The sequence below is a fragment of the Melanostigma gelatinosum genome (genome assembly GCF_949748355.1).
Source record: "Melanostigma gelatinosum genome assembly, chromosome: 18".
In the NCBI taxonomy this organism is placed as follows: Eukaryota; Metazoa; Chordata; class Actinopteri; order Perciformes; family Zoarcidae; genus Melanostigma; species Melanostigma gelatinosum.
In genome coordinates, this window is record NC_136651.1 from 14782759 (window position 1) to 14806040 (window position 23282).

A 23282-nucleotide genomic window follows, 5' to 3' on the forward strand; every position below is an offset into this window, starting at 1 on the left:
AGATCATTAACCATTTGGTTAGGATGCAGCTCAGTGGTCTTAACAGAGAGTGAAAATGCTCAAAGGGGTTAATAGAAGCAGGGTAATCGAGCATTGATCGACAACTATGGATTCAAAGGTGTTGAGTGGAAATGTGGAAAAAGAGAGGTATCAAAGGCTTTAAAACTCCAATGGGTAGCTTTCAGTAAATACAGATCGTTTGTATGCACCCTCATCGTTTAAAGCTGTGAATTATGAGCAAACACAGGAGTCAACCAACTGAAGTATTTTTTAATTTGCAATTTAATAGCAATAATTACGAAGAAAGTGCTATTATTGAGCACAGTTCCCTTGCTTTACAGTGACAGTATGTGTTTTCTGTCCTCAGTTAAGTAGCTCCCTGTCTGCTGGGCGACTTTTGTACTTTGAGCTGTTCCTGTTGATCCTCGTTTGCTGGTGTGGGTGTGGCGGACAAGGGGGTGAGCGGGGGCAGCGGGGCATGGTCTGCCGGGAGGACGTGGCCTCCTTTACGGGACAGGAAGCCAGTGTGGGTGCGGCCTCTGAGGGTGGGCAAGGGGGCGAGCGGGGGCAGGACGTGGCCTCCTTGACGGGACAGGAGGGCAATCTCTCTCCTGAGGGCCCCGGTCTGCTGCGATTGAGTTTTCACCAGCCCATGAAGCCTCAAAATCTCCTCCTGATCCACCCGTCTCCTGTTATCCTGGAACTGTCTGCCCTGGAAACACACAAAGAGATACTTATAATAAACATGCAGTGTACAGATGGACAGACACAAACAAACTCACACATATATGTCAATACACAAGGTGCATAGTCACCAATGCACCTTCACTCAGCTAGGCTAAAGGGCTGTCAGGACATCTTGGGTTTAAAATCTGACCCAGAACCTTTGTCCAATAGTCATCGGATCTGACGGACAATGGTAAAAGTGCCCAAAATATATTGTTATTGTTTGGGCACTTAGAGGCTGCAGAACAACCCGAAAGCGGTTGAAAATGCAACACAATATATATATTTTTTTATTTGATAGTGAGAGACGGGGGATGACATGAGGGAAAAAAGGGCCCTGGACCAGACTCGAACCCCGGCCACTGCAGCAAGGACCTCAATGGTCTACGCAGTGAGCTACCAGAGTGCCTCCAATTTAATTATTTTTTATTTTAACTTGTTGAAAAAAAAGCCTCCTTTGGACAGGTGTTGTAAATTATTCGCAACAAACACTCAACACAGTGCATCTGGTCTTAATGCTGCTGTGATGTCCATATCAAATGAAATAGACTAACTTACTCACAAATATGTCACACGTTGTCTCCTTATATAGTGGCAACACATTAGCAGCTGCAAACCTCCACACCCAGCAGACACGGAGCAACTTTATAATCCCACTGGGGTCAAAGTGGCTCTTCCTGCGTCTTTGAGTATCTGGGTCATGAGCTACTGTGTTCACCAGCTAGAAATGTGCCGTATGGAATAAAAGACACTTCAATGCTCCGTAGAGCTCCACAGCTGGTTATAATCCCTGTAGGTTCATCACAAAACGTGTAGTTATTTCACATTGTTGATATAAAAACACTGATGTACTTTCATAAAAATCGACCAGATGTATGTATGGACGGATGGCCAAGGCTGTCCAGACGCGGAAGCATAAGCAAGGTCAGCGAAAGGGAAGTTGGAATCTACCATATTAGCATATGTGGTTCCCAGCTTCAATCAATAATACATATGAAATCATTTCAATATGCAGAAATTACCATTTTCTTCTGCCTGGCATTCATTTTACGGTCCAGCTCCCTTGTCTGGTCCACGAGCTTGGTCTTCAGGAGCATAAGCTCCGTGTTTCGCCTGGTTGCCACATTCAGAGCATCACGGGCCTCTTCCACCTTCCTCTGAATATCACACACAAATCCAGAAAAAGATCAATAAACACACTCCAATTTAAGCTTTTCATTTTGCTTTAAAAACAACAAAGTTTAACTTCAGGTAAAGAGGATCAGAACAAAATAGATATCTCACGCTTGCCTAAGGCCCACACACACACACACACACACACACACACACACACACACACACACACACACACACACACACACACACACACACACACACACACACACACACACACACACACACGTCAGCGTACATCCCACTGTTTGATTTCTTTGGCGTGTGCAGCTTCTCGGAGTACTTTCTTCTGCTTCAGCTCCTCCAGCTTCCAGTTCCCCGGCGCCGTCATGAGAGCATCCAGGTCCACAATCCTCCCAAATTTCGCAATCATCTGCTCGTTGCAGCGCTTCTCCAGCGCTACACCGACACACAACAACACAGAGATCAGTATCTAACAATGTCATTTTTCCGGCACTGGCAATAATCATTGATGTGCATCTGAATTTCACCGGTATCTGACCCCAACACGTAATCAGAGGTTTCAGGTTAAACCAGATCTAGACCCAGGCGGTGGCCTGTGGGGAGCTCACCCTGGACGTTGGCCGCCATGTCCCTGCGTTCACGGAGGAGCCTGGCGCGATGCTTGCGCCTCTCACCGTGCAGATCTCTCTGCTGACTCATCTCCACATGCAACTGCTTGATGCGCTCCTGCAGCCTGTTGAGCTCCGTCACGTCCATCACCAAAGCCTGGCTCAGGTCTGACTTTATGTCAAACTGAATCTGGTTGACGGATGGAGTAATTGCATGAGATGACAAAGTCAAAACACCAGTTTTGTCACCAGTGAGCCTCCACAGTTTTGGGCTGTATACCTGGTGCAGTCTGAGAGGAACCACCACATCCAGTTCCTTCATTTTCCGCTGCGTCTCCCTGTTGATCAACTCGAGGTCGTCCTCTGCTGCCTTCCGACTGGCCTTCATCGATTTCTCCTGCAGAGGCGAGCAGACAAGACAAACACGCGACAAAGTTTGCATCTTTCCTTAAAGTACAATCTACCACAATCTATTTTTTTGAAAACATCCCCCACTTTGAGTCCACTAGTAAGAGATACACTCTTTTGGAATTGCTGTCTCTTTCGCCAGAGAGTAAGACGCTTATCACCAAATTTGTGGATTACCTCTCTAAAGGTTTCTGTATCGGTCAACTGTTTCAACAAGATTTGGGAAAAGGGAACTCAATGCTGTGTTGCCTGGTAAAACATGGACGACTGCACCTCCCTGTATTCATACAGTAGTTGTTCAATAATCAGAAGAAACGGGTTTATTCACAAACAGTGAAGCACCGGCCGCTCCTGCACCGACCGCTCCGGCACCGGCCGCGCCGGGTCCTGCTGGTGTGGCTGCGGCTGCGGCCGATGCGGTCGTTGACGCTTCTTCGTCTTCTGCTGATAACAATAATGTCGATAAGGAGGATCAGGGCCAGTCTTACAACCAGCAGGCTTCTGTGGTGGCGCAGAACCCTACATCTGGTACCGAAGCACCACCACAGTCTGTAGAAGTTTGTGAAGAGGCAGCTACAGGTTCTGTAGGTGGAGATCTCACGTAGCCTTAGATAACGCACAGAGTGTAGGGTCTGTGTCCAACAGCCAGCTGGCTTGTGAAGGGGATGACATGGACTATGAGAGTGAATCAGATGTTGCATCTAATTCTGAAACGTGCATTAAAAGCACTGATCTGTATTCACTAGAGGAAATAAACTCGTTTTTGGATGTAACTTTTAATAGACCTGCAAAAGTGAGTGATTATTTCCCTGACATTGAGAAGTTCATACGATCTGTTGGGGTGGCGCAGAGAAAGGTGGGTTTGGACCGTTTAGATGGGAGAAAGCGTTTCCGCCTAAAGAAACACGTCACAACCCTGAGGAAAGTGAGGAAAAGTAAAAGGGTTCAAACTAAGGCAGTTTAACATGATCATGTGTCACACAGGGTTTTCCACTTTCCACTGCTTACTTCTTATCTTGTCTTACCTCCTTCCATCCTCTGACCTTTCCATGCAGAGCTTCAATTTAGGGTCTTTAAACATCAATGGTGGGAGGGACGGGCATAAAAGAGATTTTTCAATGCACAAGGTGAGGGTTGGCTCTTTAAATATTAATGGTGGGAGGGACCGCCAGAAGAGGGCGGTCACTGCAGACATGATCACACAGAAACAATTAGACATCGTTTTCCTGCAGGAAACGCACAGCGACCCACATAATGAGGTAGACTGGGGTTTGTGGTGGAAGGGCCAGTATGTCCTGTCTCATCAACCTGTAGGTGTAGCTGTTCTGTTCTCACCTGGGCTGGATGTTAACATCATCTCCTCCACAGAGATAGTGACAGGCAGGGCTTTAGTGGTCAGAGCATCGATACAAAACATTATTTTTGTTTTTTTCAACATTTATGCTCCAAACCAGGGCTCACACAGAACAGACATCTTCCACAAACTCAGAGATGTCCTGCAGCAGTGTGATCACAACGACTGTGTAGTGATGGGGGGGGGGGGGGGGGGGGGGACTGGAATTGCACCATAAACTCCTTATTGGATAGAACAGGAGAGGAACCTCATTTACAGTCATCCGCCATCTTATCGCAGGTGATTGCAGAGTCAGGTGTGGTGGATGTATCCCCGGGCTAGACAGTACACATGGGTGAAGGTGTTGGATGGGAACATTAGGGCAGCCAGGCTGGACAGGGTTTACATATCTCATAGTTTTAGTAACCGGTTATTGAACAGTCACATTTGCCCAGTAGGCTTCACCGATCATCACCTCGTCACTTTAGATGTTCACACCTCACCAACCACCAAATGCAGCTCTTACTGGCACTTTAACATTAAGTTGCTTCAGGACAGTGATTTCTGTGAAAAGTTTGAGACGTTCTGGGGAATCTGGAGAGAAAAGAAGAGCGACTTTGAGTCCCTGAGTCAGTGGTGGGATGTAGGAAAGACACATATACGTGTCTTTGTTCAGCAATATACAAGTCACTCCACAGTAAAAGTCAAAAGGGTCATTGAGGATCTAGAAAATGAAATCAGGGACTTGGAGCACAGTCTATTCACTCACACCAGCACAGACACTCACAGGCTTCAACAGAAGAAGCAGCAACTAGGTTCCTTTCTACAGGAGCGAGCTAATGGAGCTTTGGTCAGGTCAAGGTTCACCAGCGTTAGGGACATGGATGCTCCTACCGCCTACTTCTTCAATCTGGAGAAGTCCGTCTCTCGCACCAAACAAATGGTGTGTCTCCGCCTCCCTGATGGTAAGATGACGACTGACCCGATTGAAATGAGACAACATGCTGTAAGCTTCTACAGCGCCCTCTTCAGGAAGGACAACCACAAAGAGAGTGTTGACTAGCTGCTTCAGGGCCTTCCTCAGCTGGGCCCCGAGGACAGACTTGTCCTGGACGCCAACATCTCCCTGGAGGAGCTGACCGCTGCGGTGGGTCAGATGGCTGCTGGGAGAGCTCCTGGACTGGACGGACTGCCTGCGGACTTCTATAAACGCTTCTAGAAGTGTTTGGGAGCCGACCTGCGGCAGGTGCTGCAGGAGTGTTCACAGGCGGGCCTGTTACCGACGACATGCCGGCATGCAGTACTATCACTGTTACCCAAAAAAGGAGATGTGTCCTTACTGAAGAACTGGAGACCGGTGGCGTTGTTATGCACAGACTATAAACTTCTTTCCAAGGTGCTCGCCAACCGGCTTAAAAACTTTCTGGAGTCTATAATCCACAGAGACCAGTCTTACTGCGTACCGGACAGATCCATCATGGATAACATTTTTCTCATGAGGGACTTGTTGGATCTCTGTAAACTGTATAATATTGCTACAGCTATATTCTAATGCCATTGAGCCTCTTTTGAATAGGTTGAGATCCCATCTATCAGGACTAATGTTACCTGGGCTGCCTCAGCGGCCCTCGCTGGTGGTGTCAGCATATGCTGATGATATTTATGTGTTCGTCAAAGACCAGAGGGATGTCCAGGTCCTAGGTGACAGTTTAGATTTGTTTGAGGGGGCATCTTCAGCGAAGGTAAACTGGGGAAAAAGTGAAGCTTTGCAGGTTGGGCAGTGGGCAGACAAAGAAATACCAAAGCTACCAGGAGGCATCAGATGGGGAAGGCAGGGCTTGAAGGTTTTGGGTGTTTTTTTGGGAACAGAAGAGTTTCAAAAACAGAACTGGGAGGGTGCTATGGAGAGAGTGTGTACCAGATTGTCTAAATGGAAATGGCTGCTACCTCAGCTCTCTTACAGGGAGAGGGTCCTAATTGTTAATAACTTGGTTGCCTCGACCCTTTGGCACAGACTGGTAGTCCTGCCTCCATCACAGGGCCTGATTAAAGACATCCAGAGGGCAGTTGTGGACTTCTTCTGGTCAGGGCTTCACTGGCTGAGATCTGCGGTGCTGTACCTGCCGGTCCAGGAGGGAGGTACAGGAGGGAGGTGCCTGGTGGACATCGCATCGCGAATCACAGCCTTCAGACTGCAGACGGCTCAGAGACTGCTGTACAGTTTCGGCCTGCCATGGACGGATACTGCCTGTGTGCTACTGAGGAGGGCTGGATGCTTAGGTTATGACAAACACCTGTTCCTGCTCCAGCCCCAGTCAGTGGATCTAACTGGTCTGACTGGTCTGTTCTATCAATCCGTCCTACAGGCGTGGCAGGTTTTTACAGTCCATCGGAGAGCTGTGTCGACACCAGGAATGTGGCTCTTTGAGGAGCCGCTTTTTGGAAGCAGCTATATCACATCCCAGGTCCTGATGTCCGTCAGCCTGAGATCCAGACTGAGAGAGGCCGGCTGTGTGAAGCTGGGTCATCTGATGAAGACCTCCATCCCTCAACTTGCGGAGCTGATCTACATCCGGTCCAGCAGGGTGCTGCTCAGGCTGGTGGAGGAGGTCTGTGCGTCCCTGCCAGAAGTCCTCAGAGAGTTTGTTGGAGACCGGGCAATATCTGACCAATGGGACAATGAATGTGAGTATGTCTTCCCACCCCTGGCTGTCTGTCCTGCTGTGGGACAGTGGGAGGATGAGGGGGACATCCTGCTGTCTCTAAACACACCTGTTGGGGGACTTTGAGACTCTGGGGAGGAAAGCAGCATATCAGGTCAGTGTGAAAGTCTCTAACTTGCGCATCTCTGGCAGGAGTGAGGGTGTCGAGTTGGACCGAGTTTTTTGGCAGGGGATCCTCCCCAAGGGGCTGTTGGCGGTCCCTGTACAAACCCCCTGTAGACAAACGGACAGGAGACCTCCAGTGGAGGATTGTACATGGGGCCATAGCTACAAACAGGTATCTGGTGCACCTCGACCCTGGCTGAGGGGACAGCTGTCCTTTTTGGTCGCAGACAGAAACTATCCACCATCTGTTCGTTGAGTGTTCCAGGCTGGTGAGACTCTTCAGCCGCCTGAAGGCGTGGTTTCAGGCGGTGATACGCGAGACTCTGTCTGTCTGTCTGTCTGTCTGTCTGTCTGTCTCTCTGTCTCTCTCTCTCTCTCTCTCTCTCTCTCTCTCTCTCTCTCTCTCTCTCTCTCTCTCTCTCTCTCTCTCTCTCTCTCTCTCTCTCTCTCTCTCTCTCTCTCTCGAGGAAATACACTCTCTCTCGGGGAGATACAGAGTCTCTCGAGAGGCCGACTGAGAGAGACTTTAAAGACCTGTTCTCTTCTCTGCAGTCAGTTGTCATTTCAGAATCGATGTGACCCTCCTCCCCATTCATCATCACATCCGGTGCTCAAGGTTTCTCCTGCTGAGCTCAGTGAACTCAGTCCCACGCCACATGCCATCATCTAGATCGACAACCTGACCCTATACTGTCTTCAACACCCCCACCAGTGTCGACTCTCCAACATCTGTACTTTGCACAATTTAATAAATGTATTTGTTCACTGTAAATTAAGTTTCTCCTGATTGAGTGTCAATTATCTCCCGTTTGTTTCAGTTCTCATATTTGTTATGTTTTATGTATGTAATACAATACAATGATAATGACAATAAAGGGAGCAATATATGTTACAAAATATATTGTTCATGGGATACAATTGTTGACCGATACAGTATTATATTATTTTGTTTTGATCCGGTGTTTGACCCGTGTTTCATGTGTCGGATGTAAGAAAGATTGTGGGCGGGGTTAAAAAATAATTAGTAGAAAGACTTATTGTTAGTCTTAACTATTATCCACCAAATAATTCAGTTCAAAACTGTTTTAAGGTCTTAAATCCATCAACTGACTAATTCCCAAACTCAGGTGCAGGTGAGATTTGGGTGTGGATATAGTTACCACACAGTACACGGGATGCAATATACAGTGCTTAACAGCATTCCAACAATAAGCAGTTTTGTGTCTCAGGCGCATGGTTAAGATGAATTTGTCTTCGTTACTTATCGCTCCCCCAGGTGTGTGTGTGTTATCAGAAATATGTACACACGCCAGTATGTGAGCTGACAAAAAGAGCACACATTAGAAGGTAAACATGTCAGATGAGAGGAGGAGACAGGAAGATGAGTATGACCTTCTTGAAGAGGGTGTCGCACTCCTTCTTCAGAGCTTCAGCACTCTTCCTCTCCTCCACCAGCAGTTCCTCCAGGTCCAGCCGACGCTCACGCAGCCGCAGTGTGTACTCAAACAACTCTGGGTCGCAGTCTGATACACACACACACACACACACACACACACACACACACACGTCTTTTTTTAAGAGCACAAAGTTCTGCATAGATTAAGCGTCTTAATTTTGCTCTCAAAAGTGCACCAGATTGATGCGTTTGAAATCATATTCAAAATCATATTCAAAATCTTTGTCACAGCGTAGGAGAGCACATTGCTCGCCAGATAATCAGTCACACAAGATCATCACAATCAACACGGATCCACACAAAAGAGAGAAAAGGCTTGTGCTGTGCTGGGGTCATAATGCTACACTGATTACGGAAAAATGAGCCGAACAAAGTCGTCGCTCAATAGATGAGTGCTAGCCAATCACAGCAACGAGAGACGAGGCTGGGTGTGTCTTAGTCCCCCCGCCCATGTTGATACGTTTCTCAAGTTCTGGAGGCAATTTGAACTCAGGGGTTGAGTTTCTCTTTTAGAAACACTGGTAAGAATTTAAAGGTTCACACTTCACTGTGAAAAAAGACTGACCTGGTGGGCAAACACTGCCGTCCAGAGCAGCTTCTCCCCCCTCTGTGTCATCGTCTTCATCACTGTCCTCCTCTTCCTCTGCAAACACACAATTGGATCATAAAGGACACATTGATACACATACACACAGCATCACACAATCATACTTGCGTACCTTCACTTCCTGTCTGCTCCTTCTCCTTGACACGTTTGATCTTCTTCTTGAAGACTTTGGTCAGAAACTCTTCAAACTTGTTTCCTTGGCCCAGTGAGGCCTTGAAGGAAGCCTTCACAGCCGTCTCTTTCTCCTGCACCTTAGCTATGTTTTTCTCCTTCAGTTCCAACATTTCATTAAATTCCTCCAGCTCAGACTGAGAGGAGAGAGGAAGAGAGAGAGAGAGAAAGAGAGAAAGAGAGAGAGTGAGAGCGAGAAGGATGGAACGAAAAAGTCCATGAGAATCTATCGATGTGTTGGCACGTGTTGGACCTGCGCAGCATTCAGTGGAAGTCGCTCAGAGTTTTGGCAGCGCTCAAAGCACCTTCACACACAATCACTGTCGTTAACGCAGGCAAAGCGGAACCATGAAAACCTGCTTTGAATCACGTCAATGTGTGACAGCTGGATTTATTGAAATAGAAGCATATTTGTTTTGTCAGAAAGATGGCGGACGACTTAAAAACTCTCTCCCACCGTAATGTTGCTCTCCTCTTCAATGCGTTTGTTGAGGTTCTCCTCTAGGACGTCCTCCCTCCCCTTGACCTCCTCGAGGATCAGCAGCTCCTGGTAGAGCGTCAGCTGACGGAGGTCGGCCATCTTCAGCTGACAGTCGAGACGCAGCTTCTGGTGAAGCAGCAGCATGAACTCGGAGTCAAACTGACACACCGAACTCTCCATCTGACGATGAAAAACACACATCCACGGATTACACCACAATGTTATATACGTCAGCCTGAGATGTTCAGGGAGTTCCAGAAGATATTTTGCTCATGAACATATATTTAACGTCAATTGCTTTTGTTGGATGAAAAACATACCTGCTCCAGCAGACAGTCCTGCTGGTACAGCAGTCTGATCTCCTCCTCCTTCCGGAACTCCTCCTCGAGCTCGCTCAGCTCTACACCTTCCTCCTCTGCCATCTCTTCTTCTTCTCTGGATACAGATGAAGCGGACAGACTGGGAGTCCCTTCCTCTCCCCTCTCCTCTCCTTCCACCCCTTTATCCAGCTGCTCCAGTAAACGTGTGGCTGCCTCCAGCTCAATAGTCTGGAAACTGAAAATAAAAAAGGAAATGCCTTCCTTTAAAAAACACACAATCTGCAGCTATTTAGAACATCCTGAGGATGTTGCTCTGCTATTAGCTTAGCTGTGGTTTAAAGTCACACGATCACTTAAACCCCATTACTGTATCTTAAGAAGCTGCAGTTTGGCTGTGTCCTGTAGTTATCACCTTAACACTTTTAGAGGTCATTGTAGCTGAGGTTTAACTAAAACCGGCTGCAGACCTGCTTGAACTGGGGTTTCAGTGCAGTATCTGGGCTGATTTTTTACAGTTAGGATTATTTTATTAATTTCTAAAATAAACAGAGCATCCTGTGATCATACCAGTCATGACACCAAATCGGGGCAGGGTTGTTAGTGTTATATCTTCCATTCTTTTTCATGTAGTAACCCCTTCCTACACTCACCTTTGTTATTTTTCTTATTATATTCATCTTATTTTCTGACTCTAGACTTGGTCTTGGATCAGACTAAAACCTGGCTCTCGTACCACTGTTCCCTCAGAACCCTGTATCGCTCCAGGGTGGCGTTGCTGTACTGCAGCTTCTTCTCTGGGGTTTCCTCCGGTACCATAGCGGGCAGGGCAGGTGGAGGGCGGTGAAGGTGGGCCGCCAGACGCTGCTGGACCTTCTGGACATGCTGAGCCTGAGCCTCCAACTGAGACACTAGAAGAACCTTGGAGTCCCGCAACGCCACGATCCGTTGATTCATCTCAGTCTGCTTTTTAGAGATCTAGTGGGATGGACGGAGTCAGTAAAGTAATCTGTTATGCATGCAACCATCATTTATTAATCAACTGATTTGTTTCATTAGATTGTTGATTATTTCTGTTTGTGTGTGTATGTGTACATTTTCCTCCAGGGCCATCAGATCTGCTCTCTTCCTCTCAGCAGTCATCCTCAGGTGTTTCGGCAGCGTAGAGTCTTTGTCTAACTTCACTTTTAAGTCTCCGATGGCTTCGCGGATGGCCTGCACATCCCGCGGATCCTCACAGTCCTTGTTTGGCTTCTCTGCGTACCTGAGACACCAACAAGTCATTCCAATTTTGCGCCATCCTGGCAATAGTTACCGTAGCAACCCCATCGCCCCCTAGCGGGTTAATCGGGCACTACAATTTGGAAGAACCATGAAGAAAAATCGAGGATGCCATGTACATTGAATTTGAGCCCAGAGGCCTGAGGCGATGTTGTTGGACATGACACTCACAATTGGGCCCATTCCTGCTTCCTCTTCTCTATCTTGGCTCGAGCTTGTTCACCTTTCTCATCAGCCTTCCAGAGCCTCTCGACCACCCGCTTTGTCAGCTTTACTTTTGATTTACGAGGGGGCAGCACCTCTTCCACTGGAGAGCACACACAGACGATAGGTCAAGCTTGTCTTCCACATACCTAACCCTTATATACTGTATTCTGTCAGGTATCCGACCACTGATAGACCCTTATGATTGACGACCTAAGAAACCTTAGATCTACGAACGTAGGTTTATTTTTTAGTTTATCATACACTGTTGTATTTCTACAATTCATTTTTGTTGCACAATTTTGAACGATGTAACAAATTAAAAATACAGGGAAGGGGGGGGGCAGAGTTATTTTTTATATCTTATGTCTTTCTTAATTGCTTTTGTTAAGTGTTATGATAAAAAAGGAATTTGATGACACTTTTAGTGCACTTTTTTTTTGCACATTTTGTACTTCCTAATTCCCAATAAATATATTTTTACAAAAAAAAAAAAAAGAGCACGTTTTTGACAGGTGAAACAAACACACAAACACTTTCCTACTTTCTAATGAGTTGCAGTCTTTTGCAGGCTCGGCTCTTGATTTTCTGCGTTCTAGTCCAGCAGCTTTATGTCCGCCAGTGCTGCTGAAGTCTGGGCTGGGATGTCTGGGCTGGGATGAAGGCTCTACGAGTGCCGGCAGATGGTAAGTGGACACTCTATGGTCGGTGCCGATGGCAACCACAGTGACCATGCTGGCCTCCGGAGAGTCCTTGAACCTGAAAAACAAACACAAGAGATGAGGGTTTCATTCTGGAGGCTGGTTGTATCCACTTCCTAACTTACCAAGAGGGGCGAAATCTAAATAAAATCAAAACCTCTTAGGATGCCAGTCGGCTGGAATAAATGAATTCCTCCATTTCTGTTGACTCAGAATGAAGAGATGATGGTTTAACATTTCATCCAAAAACACGTCAAAAACGTTTTTTGTTCTAGTCTTAAACTTAGTTGAAACATGTGGAGTAAACTAGAAAAAACGTATTGACCAAAGTCTTAACATAGACAAGTTTCAAATGAGCTAAATAACAACCCATTATCTCAAAAGAAAAGAAATACAATCATTGATTAAAAGACAATAATTAGCAACTATTATCAACTGTATTTAGGTCATGATACAGCAATTATCTGACTGATTAGATGTCCTTGTGTATGTGTGTGTGTGTAAGTGTATGTGTATGTGTTTAGTCAGTACCAGTCATGCAGTTTGCTGAGCACAATGCTGTAGCGCTCCTCCTTCTCGGCCATCTCCTTTCTGAGCTCCCTCACCCGCTGGGCCTTCACCCTCTCCATGTGCTCACTGAAACAGGGCAGGGTCAGCTCCTACACACACAAATACACACATGCCAAACACACAATTGAGCACCTTGCCCTGACACATTAATTCACTGGAGACTTATCCAAACCGTAGTGATAACATGCCTTACCCTAACCTTACACACAAACCAGGTCCTAATCCCAAACCTTAATGGAGGGCCAGCTTTTCATCCCGCATTGAAAGGTGTGTTAGCGTGCACTTAAGTAACAGGGTTACAGTTGTAGTGGAGATCAGGGTTGATGGGGGATAAGACGGACAGACGCTTATGCACCAATGATGTGTATGGTTTCTAGCGTGAATCTTTTAGTTTTATACTAAAACCAAACAGCAGCTTCAATGGCATACCACGTGATGGTGTGTGTGTGTGTGTGTGTGTGTGTGTGTGTGTGTGTGTGTGTGTGTGTCTGTACCGCAGGTTTCAGGCGAACATGCTCCGGCATACTTTGGTTGACGTCCAGCAGCTGTTTAAACTTCTTCTGGAGCTCGGCCAGCTTCTTGCGCTTCGCCGCCTTCTTCAGCTCGGCTTCTTCCTCCGCCAGCTTCTGCTTGGTCGTCTCTATGCTGGAGGGAGTCAAGGGAGAGTCGGGGTGGGTTAGACAAGATGGAACTTTCTTTCTTTTTCTGGAGTGACAGTGACATCTAAATATAGATGAAGCGAAATGTCAAATATAACATACAAAAAAAAATGATAGAATTAAGAGACAATCCAGTTTTCTACTGTGCAAATAACTTTCACAAATAGAGACACAGAACGCAACAAAAGTGATACACTGAGATACACAGAAGACAAGAATGAAGTGACAAAAATATAGCTCCGTCGAAGTAGAAATCCTCAAACGGTAATTCACGCTCACCTGAAGGCAGCTGGGTCCTCAATGTCCTGGGCTAACGGCTCATTCTCAAGACCCACCTGTTAGAATATCATGTAAACAAGAGGATTACTATTTTCATTGATATTCATCTACAACCATCCATTTGGCTAACCTGCAACAGGTTTTTTTTTGCCCCAACAACAATTCACATCTTTTCCTCTGTCCTAGACTAATGCAGTTTAAAAACTCATAAGGTTACGAAATGTGAAGAACATTGTTTTTCTATACGTGTCACTGTCCTTTGGTTTTGACCTGCAACAGACACAGAAACTAATCTTATAGGCTGTTTGTTCCTGAATGAAATGCCTATCATTGTTTAAGATGTTGCAAAATGTTTTACACATTTACCAAACTTCACTTGTTACTGCATTTATAAGCCCACATACTCGTACCTGGCTCATGTAGAAGGAGCTCATTGCCATTGTCAATTTTATTTATATATCAATCTGTACAACATCCTCTGCCATTTGCGCCTCGATGTAGATCAATCAAAAAAGTCCACAAAACAATTTAACAAGAAGCAAGACAAAGAATCTACAGCCATGCTAGCGAGGTTGTACTTAGGCAAAGCAGTGCGTTGAGCTAAATGCTAATATCGACATGCTAACATGCTCACAATGTCAATGCTAACATCCTGATGTTAAGCAGGTACATTCTTCCTGTTCACCACCTTGGTTCAGCATGGTGACATTTGCTGATCAGCATTAAACAAAAAGAACAGCTGAGGCTGATGGGAAGGTCATTCATCTTGATCAGATGACAGCACAAGATGAAAAGTTAATGCGAATCTGTCACATAGCGATGTAGCTCAAAACCACAAATGTGACCCTCGCGATGGCACTAGGGTTATTAGAATGTATCCTCTGGGAACCAAGAATGTCTGTACCAAATGTTGTGCAAATAGATTCAGTATGTGTAGATATATTCCACCAGAAAAGGGAACATTGTGACCTGCTGGTGGCACTAGCGGAAATATCAAAGTCGACAAGATTCAACCTCTGGGGAACATGATTGGCTACAAAATGTTACTCTATGTCTGTCGATCCATCCAATAGTGGTGGAGCGACTGGCAGATTGACTTTGTTCATCCATAGAGCCACAATGCATAAAATGGACTGACCCTGGGTGAAGGAACCGTGGCCCCCTGTTTCTGCAGGCCTTTCTCTAGCTCCTCTGGAGGAAGCAGGCTGAAGGAGAAGATGTTGCCATCATCTCCCGCGGTCAGCACAAAGTGGTCGTCGTGGCTGCAGCGGATGTGCCGCAGGTGTCCGTACTGGTTGTCGTGGACACTGAGAGCCCAGTAGGCCTGCATGGAGGTGAGGCTGCTGTCGCCGGGCTGCAGAGGGTAAACCCTGATGAAGCCTGAGTGCATGCCGCAGAGCAGCAGCTGCCTGTTGGAGCTACACGGCAAAACACCAGGAGGGAAACTTTATACAGGTACGAGCACTGTGGCTCTAAATGTGAAGGGGCCTCTAAAGTTTGCCTTCCAAACACTTCCTTGATTTCTGACCTTATTTCACACAGTTTTTGCTTTGGAAGACTGTTTTGTTTTCTGCGTTATCCAATATAGTCCAATATTCACTCTCCTTTCAGCTCTGTTTTGGTCTTGAACTCCAAATATGTGGCTCTCTAGCAGCTAAATGTTTCACGCCGTCTTCTACAGCTATTTATTAACTGTCTGTGCAATTGTGTTGATCAGAGCTATAGTTGGTTGCCTGTTGCTGCTGAAATTGCGGTTAATAAGAGACTGAAACAGGCAGTTCATGAGAGTTGATGACAGTTTTCTGTGGGTTCAGCACTACGCGTGACATTTTCACATTAAATTTAGTCATTTGATCTTGGAATCATTGTTAGTATAAAGAAGACAGATTTGTTACTTTTCCTCCGGCTACCTGAAGGTGACAGAGCGAATGGGGTCGTCATCTGTGCTGTGGACAGGCAGGAAGTCAAAGGGCTCATCCTGCCGCTGGTCCGGATCCTGGTCCTGCTTCTCAGAGAACTTACAGTGGTACAGGAAACCTGAGTCAAAGCCACCCTGCAGGAGAAATGGATTCAATCTTTAAGGAAAAACAAAATGTCCTCTGGGATTGTTTCTGTGATAAGGTATTAGCATTTCATCTTGTTTCAATTAAACTGTGGGCCTGGGTATCGGCTAAAGATTTTTGATAATAGTTTCGAAACATACCCATGTTATGGTACACTGTACAATTTTGGAGCGTTTTTAATATATAATTTGTTGTTTAATACGTTGAATTTGCTCTTTTACACTGGACGAAATACTGAAAGTTTACAGTAATGCTGCCCCGGTGTGAGTTATTAGAAAGCATGCCGTCATCCCGGAAGCAAAAGAGGTGTGACTTATAACGGAACAGCGTCAGCGTGTTGCACATTTAAGTTTCCACCTCCACTGCCGGTGGAACAACTCCCCTCATTTCGTACCTTTTATACAGAACGGCAACCGCGCAACATTCCTGCTTTCAAGGACACATTTCAGACTAAAGACCAGTTAATTGTAGACAGGTTGTCCAATTGGGGACAAAAGCTTTGTCGCCTTTGGGAAACAGCTGATTTCTGGGTCAGTGGTTAAGGTTAGGTGAGGGATATGGTTAGTGGCATGTGTGTGTGTGTGTGTGTGTGTGTGTGGGTGTGTGTGTGTGTGTGTACCATGGTGAGCCAGAACTGGCCAGGCTGTGAGTAGAAGCCACAGTAGAGAGGACTTGGAGGGTCGGGGATGGAGATAGCGGGCAACTCCTCCTCCTCCTCTTCTTCCACTGGCTCTGCGTCCAGCTGCTTCGATTCCTTCAACCTCTCTTCCTTCTTCTTCTCCCTTACGGCTTGACGTCTTGCGATTTCCTCCTCTCTCTGAAATACACAAACGCACAAATGAAAATGTGAATGGTCTAAACATGACATGGAGTTGGTTATTTCCACAAAAATCATGCAGATACCGTTTTTTTTAAATGTAAGAAGAAGAAGAAAGGAAATGAAAGAAAGAAAAAGACTTGAATGACACACAACAAGTAACTATGGTGTTGATTAAAAATAAAACATACAGTTTGATGTAATACAGCCATAAAAAGGGACATTATCATTATCAACAATTAATACCCTACAAATGAAATCTAAGACATATAAAAAGCACAGACCTCGATTCGAGATTTGATACTCCTGAACCTGAAATATATGCTGGGCAGCTCAAGCAGCTGGAAGGTTTTGGTCGGCCTCTGGGCCTCTGGATCAGGCCTGTGCACCTCGACCACATGACCGCTCTGACACAGGATGAGCAGCCTGCTTTCACTCTGGGTAAAATGGGAACAGAAATCGGTTGAGCGTGTCATTTTTCCTCACAAGAGACATTTGTGTGCAAGAGGGTGGGAGACCAGACTTACGTGGGAATGAGGTGACCACTCCAGCGCCTGCACCGGCCCAGGAACGCGGACAAAGCCGATGGGGTCGTGTTTCTCCCCGACGGTGAAGAAGAACACAGTGCTGTCGGAGCTCTGAGGGGGAGGGCGGGGGTGAGAGGTCAGAAAGGTGAGACGAATAAGTGAAACAAAACCATGAGCTAATTAAGTGTCTGTAGAAACTTCTCAAACCTCTCCACCAGTGGTAATGTCCAACAGATTAGTATTTCCATGTGTGTTTAATGCCATTATGAGATTGAGGGCGAGGTGATATCAAGAGCTAATAATTCATTTTCATCATTACCACAGGCTGAGATCCCCTACATCAACAAAAGCTGTCAGATTAAGTTGACAGTAACAGTCGTAACTCACTGCTGAGGAAATGTGCTCCTTTGTGGTATGCGCTCTAACCACACGGCTATCAGGTCTAACGATATCTTACACTTAAGGAGACTTCCTCAAGAAACATTGCTTAACTGCCTAAAATACTTACTGAAAGGTATTCCTTCAAACCTTTAAGTCTATTTCAAAACATACATTTTCCGAAACCCGGTGTTTTCTTGGAAAACCTCTTACCCCCGTGGCTAAGATCTCTCCATTTCGCTCATATGCAATAGCAGTTACATGGGCATTATGGGGTTTGAAGGCCTGTTTGAGGCTCAGCTTGGCATCTCCTTTGGGGCTGCGCCCGGTGACCACGTGCAGCCTTTGAGGGTCGTACAGCTCCAGTAACCGGACCACCCCGTCCTCAAAGCCCGTCACCAGTAGACTTCCACTCTGGTTCACCTAAAGACAAAACGCCAGAGCCTCACAGGTCAGTTTTCAGTGAGTGCTCATGTGGGAGCATGACACATTTTCACATCATCACACTCACCAAAGGTGGGGCCCAGCAGAGCGCAGTACCGCCCTGATTGAAGCGACTGCTGGTCAGCTCTCTTTTGGCCAGGAAGTCAAAAACTTTGACTGAACCTGGAGATCAGGGACAGGCAGACAGAGAACCTTTTTACAATGCGTGTGTGTGTGTAAATGTGCGTGTATTTGCGAACATGTACTGTAAGTGTGCAGGTGTGGGAATGCGTGGCACTCACGGTCTAAAGCGGTCGTGGCCAACAGGTGAGATTTCCTCGACACGTCCAGGCCCTGGATCGCCCCGGCGTGGAAGGAAAACAGGCACTCTGGATCAGGAGTCTGCACACACAGATGACACACCAACTGTTTCTTCACTGGGAGAGGACACTGCGTTTGTTCATCTTACTCATTCAGCATAACATGTGACGATACAATATGGTTTGCTGTCAGGCTTGGGGAGTAACAGAGTGTATGGAGCGGCGTTGCAGTACGAAATTAGGATGCAAAAAACAAAAAGGTAACTGTATTCCGTTACAGGAAGACGTAGTCAGATTACCATTCTATTTCAGCGTTACAATTTCAAAATACATTTTAAAATAACTATTAAAATAAAGTATTAAAATAAATAAAGGATGTAATACCCTGCACATGCGCACACATTTCAACACGGGTCTCACACAATGGCCTCCAACGTTAGTGAGAAGTGTTTCATTGAAATTTTGCAATTATTTTGCATGTAAGGCATAATCACAATACAGTGCATGCTATCACAAAGCAGGATGGTTTACACATGTTGCAGTTCATCAAGATTATTCGTCATTTCTGGTCCAGTTACTTTAATATCACGATACTTGGATTAAGTTACTGACGACATTTTTAATGCGCGATTGTATCGGAATACATTTTTTAGAGTAACTCTCCAAACCCTGTTTGCAATACCGTTTCCCCTTCGGACAGGACAATATTACCTCTAGCTACATAACTACAAACACTTCACCGAAATAAAAATAAATGCAATGATGACTTTATTCCTTTCTCTTGTTGGTCCACCTTTGATTTGTGTGACCTAATTAATTACAATTGCCGACTGAATTTTTCGGTGTGATGCGACACTCCAATAGTAAAGTGTCGTGCAAAACAGGTATACACACGGTATACTCTTGTTTTCGTTATTCACAGACAAATACACTGACCTTTTAAAAAGGTGCAGATCAATTCAAGCAATTTTCTCTCCTCACACACCCAATGTGTTCTTACAATCACCACAGTTAGGAAAAGATGTTTTTCAAAGACCACAGTTATAGAATGAGAAATGTACTTTGCTTCATACAAAGCTTAACGTACACATAACGTCTCTATAAAAGAAACTCACAGTGTTGGTGAATGAAAGATCCAGTTTCCAGATGGCTCCGCTGGAATCCTATAACACCGCATCGTGGAGGGATTAGGTTCGGAATGTTTTGATCAAGCTACGGGCGGATCATGTATTGCAAATGGTTTTAATTAGTGACCGTTGACCTTTGGTCCTCTGACCTGAGCAAAACAGATGGAGGAGTCGGGCACGGAGCTCCTCGCCACAGAGGAGAGGCAGACGTTGTGTCCGACCACCAACTCGTTCATGGGCTCGAGCTCAAACCTGCTGCCGTCGCCGTTACCGTCGGCAGTGTCGATGCTCTCAAAGTCCCAACCCTGCATGGTGGCAGAAGACATACTTATTATAAGAAAACTTAGAATCTCCATGTGCATCATCATTTCTGCTCGATTAGCTTTTTCCGAAAATAAATGATCTAATTTAAATACAGAGCCTCTTCAGATTGGAGCCAAATGTGTTGTGTTTCTCTGTCTGTGCTTGGACTTTATCTGGCAACGTTTTTGAGTCCAATACTGATACACAAAATGTTTTATGAATCCGCCACTGATGACCAAACATTCACATGTGCTCATTGTTCAGTTCAGCAAAACACATTTTGAAAAACATCAGACGTCAAACTTCACAGACACGTTCTAAAAGTGAAGCGTATTGAGGTTGTGTTATTGCGAGGATCTTACCCGGACCACTCCGTCAGAGCCAATCGTCATCAGCTGTCCGTCTTCCAGGGCGAAGGGCTGGACCATCCCAGCGTGGCAGCTCCGCCCCTCCTTCCGGCAAATCTCCACCTTGATGCCATTCCCATCCCACAGCAACAAGTTGCCCCAGTCTGAGCCAGACACCACCTGACAGGAGGAGACGGTCAGAAGTAACTGTTGAGTCTTTCAGAGGATTTTAGAATCGAAAACATTTTTGACCTTGCAAACTGGATTTAGTGGGTTAGGGTTAAGATTTTGTGAGGGTCTTGTTGCATACATTTCGAGGCCTTCCTGACTTTCGCAAAACCCCAACCTGTCAGAAAAGCAGGGCACAGACCTTTCCGTCAGGAAGTTCCACGCAGCCCTCAATATCAGTCGCTGCAGTTTTCCCAAAATGTCCCATGAGTCCTTGCAACTTAAGGCCTGTGACTGTGCCGTCCGTTTGCCAGAACCTGGGAGAGAGAAGGACAGAAGGTATTTTCACCTTATTTGAATAAACATAAAATCAGTAAGAGATTATTATTCAGCTTCTGATGTCTGGAGTAATTTGTATAGCAGTGCTTTAACAGAGGTGCCGGGTTTTAGGAGGACCCTTTACTTGATGTGTCCAGATCCTGAGGATGTGAGCTGACCCGGGTTGTACGGGGAGAAGCTGACTTGGTAGACCTCCTGAGAAACTGCCATGCAGCTCACCATCACCGTCTCCTTCCTCCAGTCCCACAGCGTCAGCATGTAGTCCGGTGCGCTTCCCACGCTCGCCAGCAGGCTCCCGTCAGGGTTAAAATCCACAAAACTGTATGCCCGCTCGGTACCGCCTACACACATGAAGGTTCAAAGATTATCATCGATAAAAACATCACATTTGGAAAGATCTCAATGCATCTTGGTCCCATTTACCTCTCAGGATGCAGAACGGTCGTAGCGAGGGATATTCATATACTATGATGTTGGGCTGCTTTCCCTTCTCTGCCACAACAAAGTACTCCTTGCTTGGATGTGCCTTGACATGCGCACACGCGCACACACACACGCACACGCACACGCACACGCACACACACACACACACACAGAAGTAAATTGTAAGCAATAGCCAGTGATGCAGTTTGTCCCCACATACATGTTAATGCAGAATATCACAAATTGGGAGGTAGAAATAAAACATTTTTGTATATGGGTATTTCTGAGAAATTGTATTATGCTCAATCAGTGACCTCATTTAAAATCTCACATCACATCATATCATATACTGTAGGAGGGATCACTGAGCATACTCTTAGGGATGCTCATACATGCACCTGTAAAACCAAATCTGCAAAGCATTTGATAATGCCATATTTAATGAATGCCATATTCTGCTTATAAAACATGTACGTTGATACTGCAGCATTTTCCTGCAAAAAAATATAGCTCCGTCGAAGTAGAAATCCTCAAACAGCTACTCAAGTACTACAATTTCAAAGTTGCACTTGACTCGGCCTAAATATCCGTCTGTTTATCCACCTCCTCAGTGTTTCCTGCACTCACTCACAGACAGACTGGCGCCTCAGAGGTCACTCAGCCATCTTACCGTGATGGAGCCGATTCCTCCTCCACTGCAGGAGCGGAGGTATCTCTGCTCCTTGGTGGAAATGTCCAGCAGGACGAGCAGGTTGCCTGCTATAAAGATCAGAGTCCCGTCATCCAGGAGCTGCAGATTCCTCCTGCGCCCACTGTCATAGCCAAAGGAGTGACTGAATGCAGGACGGATTAAGGATCAAGATCAGATTAACTGAAGACAGAAAGTCGGAGGAGGTCGTGGCATCAAATGATTTGAATGAAACTCAAGTCATTTTCAAAGAAGGATACGAGAGGTACAGGAGGTTCTCTGGGATTTCAGAGTCCGGTGTGATGGACGGTCTGGAGTGGAGTTCCTCATACTTGTAGTACATGTCTGCAGAGCGCTGCTTTTCTGATCCCTCTTCAGGCTCCTGCTGCTTCACTAGTGTTCATTGAAAGGGAAGATACATTTGAAGAGGTAAACTCCTCTAACACTTATAGTGTGCAGAACAACTTTATTGTTAGACTTGGGGAGGAGGAAACATTTGACAGCAGCTTCCAGCCACCATCATGTTCATTTTTCCCTCAATGATTTGTACTTAGTGTGTCCAGATCCTGTCCAGGCACCATAAAGTATACAGCAGTCAAAATACACACACAAGAAGTCCACAACTATTTGTCCCGCCCCTTCTCAACTGTGATTGGACGGCTGGGTGAAACGTGACAGTGACGAGCGGAGCGTTTTACGCAAAGTTAAACGTTTAAGCGCTTGAATTGCAAATAAAAAAAACCGCTGGCCTCGGTAAAAAGCGTTTTTGATATAGAGAAAGGCCCCTAACGTTACCTTCAATGTGTCCCTGCGCCGCTGTGTGTGTGCTCTCAGCCCGCTCACCCACACAAGTCGTGTTTTCTTCCAACATGTCTGCTGATAATTAATCAACAGCTGCTCTACAATCTGTATGATAGTAAAGTACAACACAGCGTCAGCAACTAGCTAACATTAGAGTTTCAGCTATTCATTCTGTATTGAACAGACAATTAAACGTTTTCCGTTCAAGTTTGACTTGATTAATGTCTGCGAGTGCGTTTTAGTTTGGAAGCGTTGCGAGGCAACAAGGAAAGTCACTCCTCTGCAAAGCATGCTGGTTAATGTAGTTCTCAATTCTTTTTTTTGTTTGTTGCTTAAATGTAGATGTATTTTTGACTTGCTTCATTTTGGGATTAGAAAAGACAACCAGAGGCAGAATAGGGTGAGTCATGCGTTCACCGTCCTAGAGACAAAATATCGCGAACGGTAAGGGTTAATGTTCCACGTCAGAGTTGTTGCTGAGACATTTCGGAAAGCATCCTCCATGGCTGCAACGACCGACGCTTTACGACAGCGAGGGTTTAGTCTGATTGTACGTTTTGTACCGTAAACCGTGCCGGTTACAGAACGCATGTGACTGAGCTGAGACGTCGCGTGTGTACGTCTGGAATGTAAGTTACACCAATAAAAACATGTATATTGTGTTATAGTTCGTTTTACTGGGAGGGATAAATCAAAGAAGCGCATTACGTTATCGACAGTAATAATATGTGTTGACATCTAACGTTAACGCATTGTTTAGTTATGCTATAAGCTAGGTTATTGCTTCGGGGA

General features: G+C 45.7%; 2 protein-coding genes across 2 annotated transcripts in view; one reads left to right on the forward strand and one right to left on the reverse strand.

The window, feature by feature from the left end:
- Window positions 1-367: 367 nt before the first annotated feature.
- On the reverse strand, window positions 368-22032 carry cfap44 (cilia and flagella associated protein 44; the record flags this gene model as incomplete). Its single annotated transcript, XM_079289416.1, has 33 exons — window positions 368-712; window positions 1749-1883; window positions 2138-2298; window positions 2472-2661; window positions 2752-2868; window positions 8433-8563; window positions 9062-9137; window positions 9208-9411; window positions 9732-9935; window positions 10076-10310; window positions 10809-11050; window positions 11168-11336; window positions 11525-11660; window positions 12102-12316; window positions 12790-12917; window positions 13323-13473; window positions 13767-13822; window positions 14905-15184; window positions 15677-15819; window positions 16449-16646; window positions 16931-17083; window positions 17174-17284; window positions 17765-17974; window positions 18063-18157; window positions 18277-18376; window positions 19410-19457; window positions 19571-19726; window positions 20087-20251; window positions 20442-20556; window positions 20703-20919; window positions 21002-21104; window positions 21672-21834; window positions 21950-22032. The coding sequence occupies 33 exons, from the start codon at window positions 22030-22032 to the stop codon at window positions 368-370; spliced, it is 5235 nt and encodes a 1744-aa protein (XP_079145542.1).
- A 1039-nt stretch (window positions 22033-23071) lies between these two features.
- The window catches only part of pum3 (pumilio RNA-binding family member 3), a 9567-nt gene continuing 9356 nt past the window's right edge, over window positions 23072-23282 (forward strand). The window contains exon 1 of the mRNA XM_079289037.1: window positions 23072-23119. Coding sequence (XP_079145163.1) covers window positions 23118-23119 — 2 coding nt within the window. The 5' untranslated portion in view covers window positions 23072-23117. The remainder of the gene's footprint in view (window positions 23120-23282) is intronic.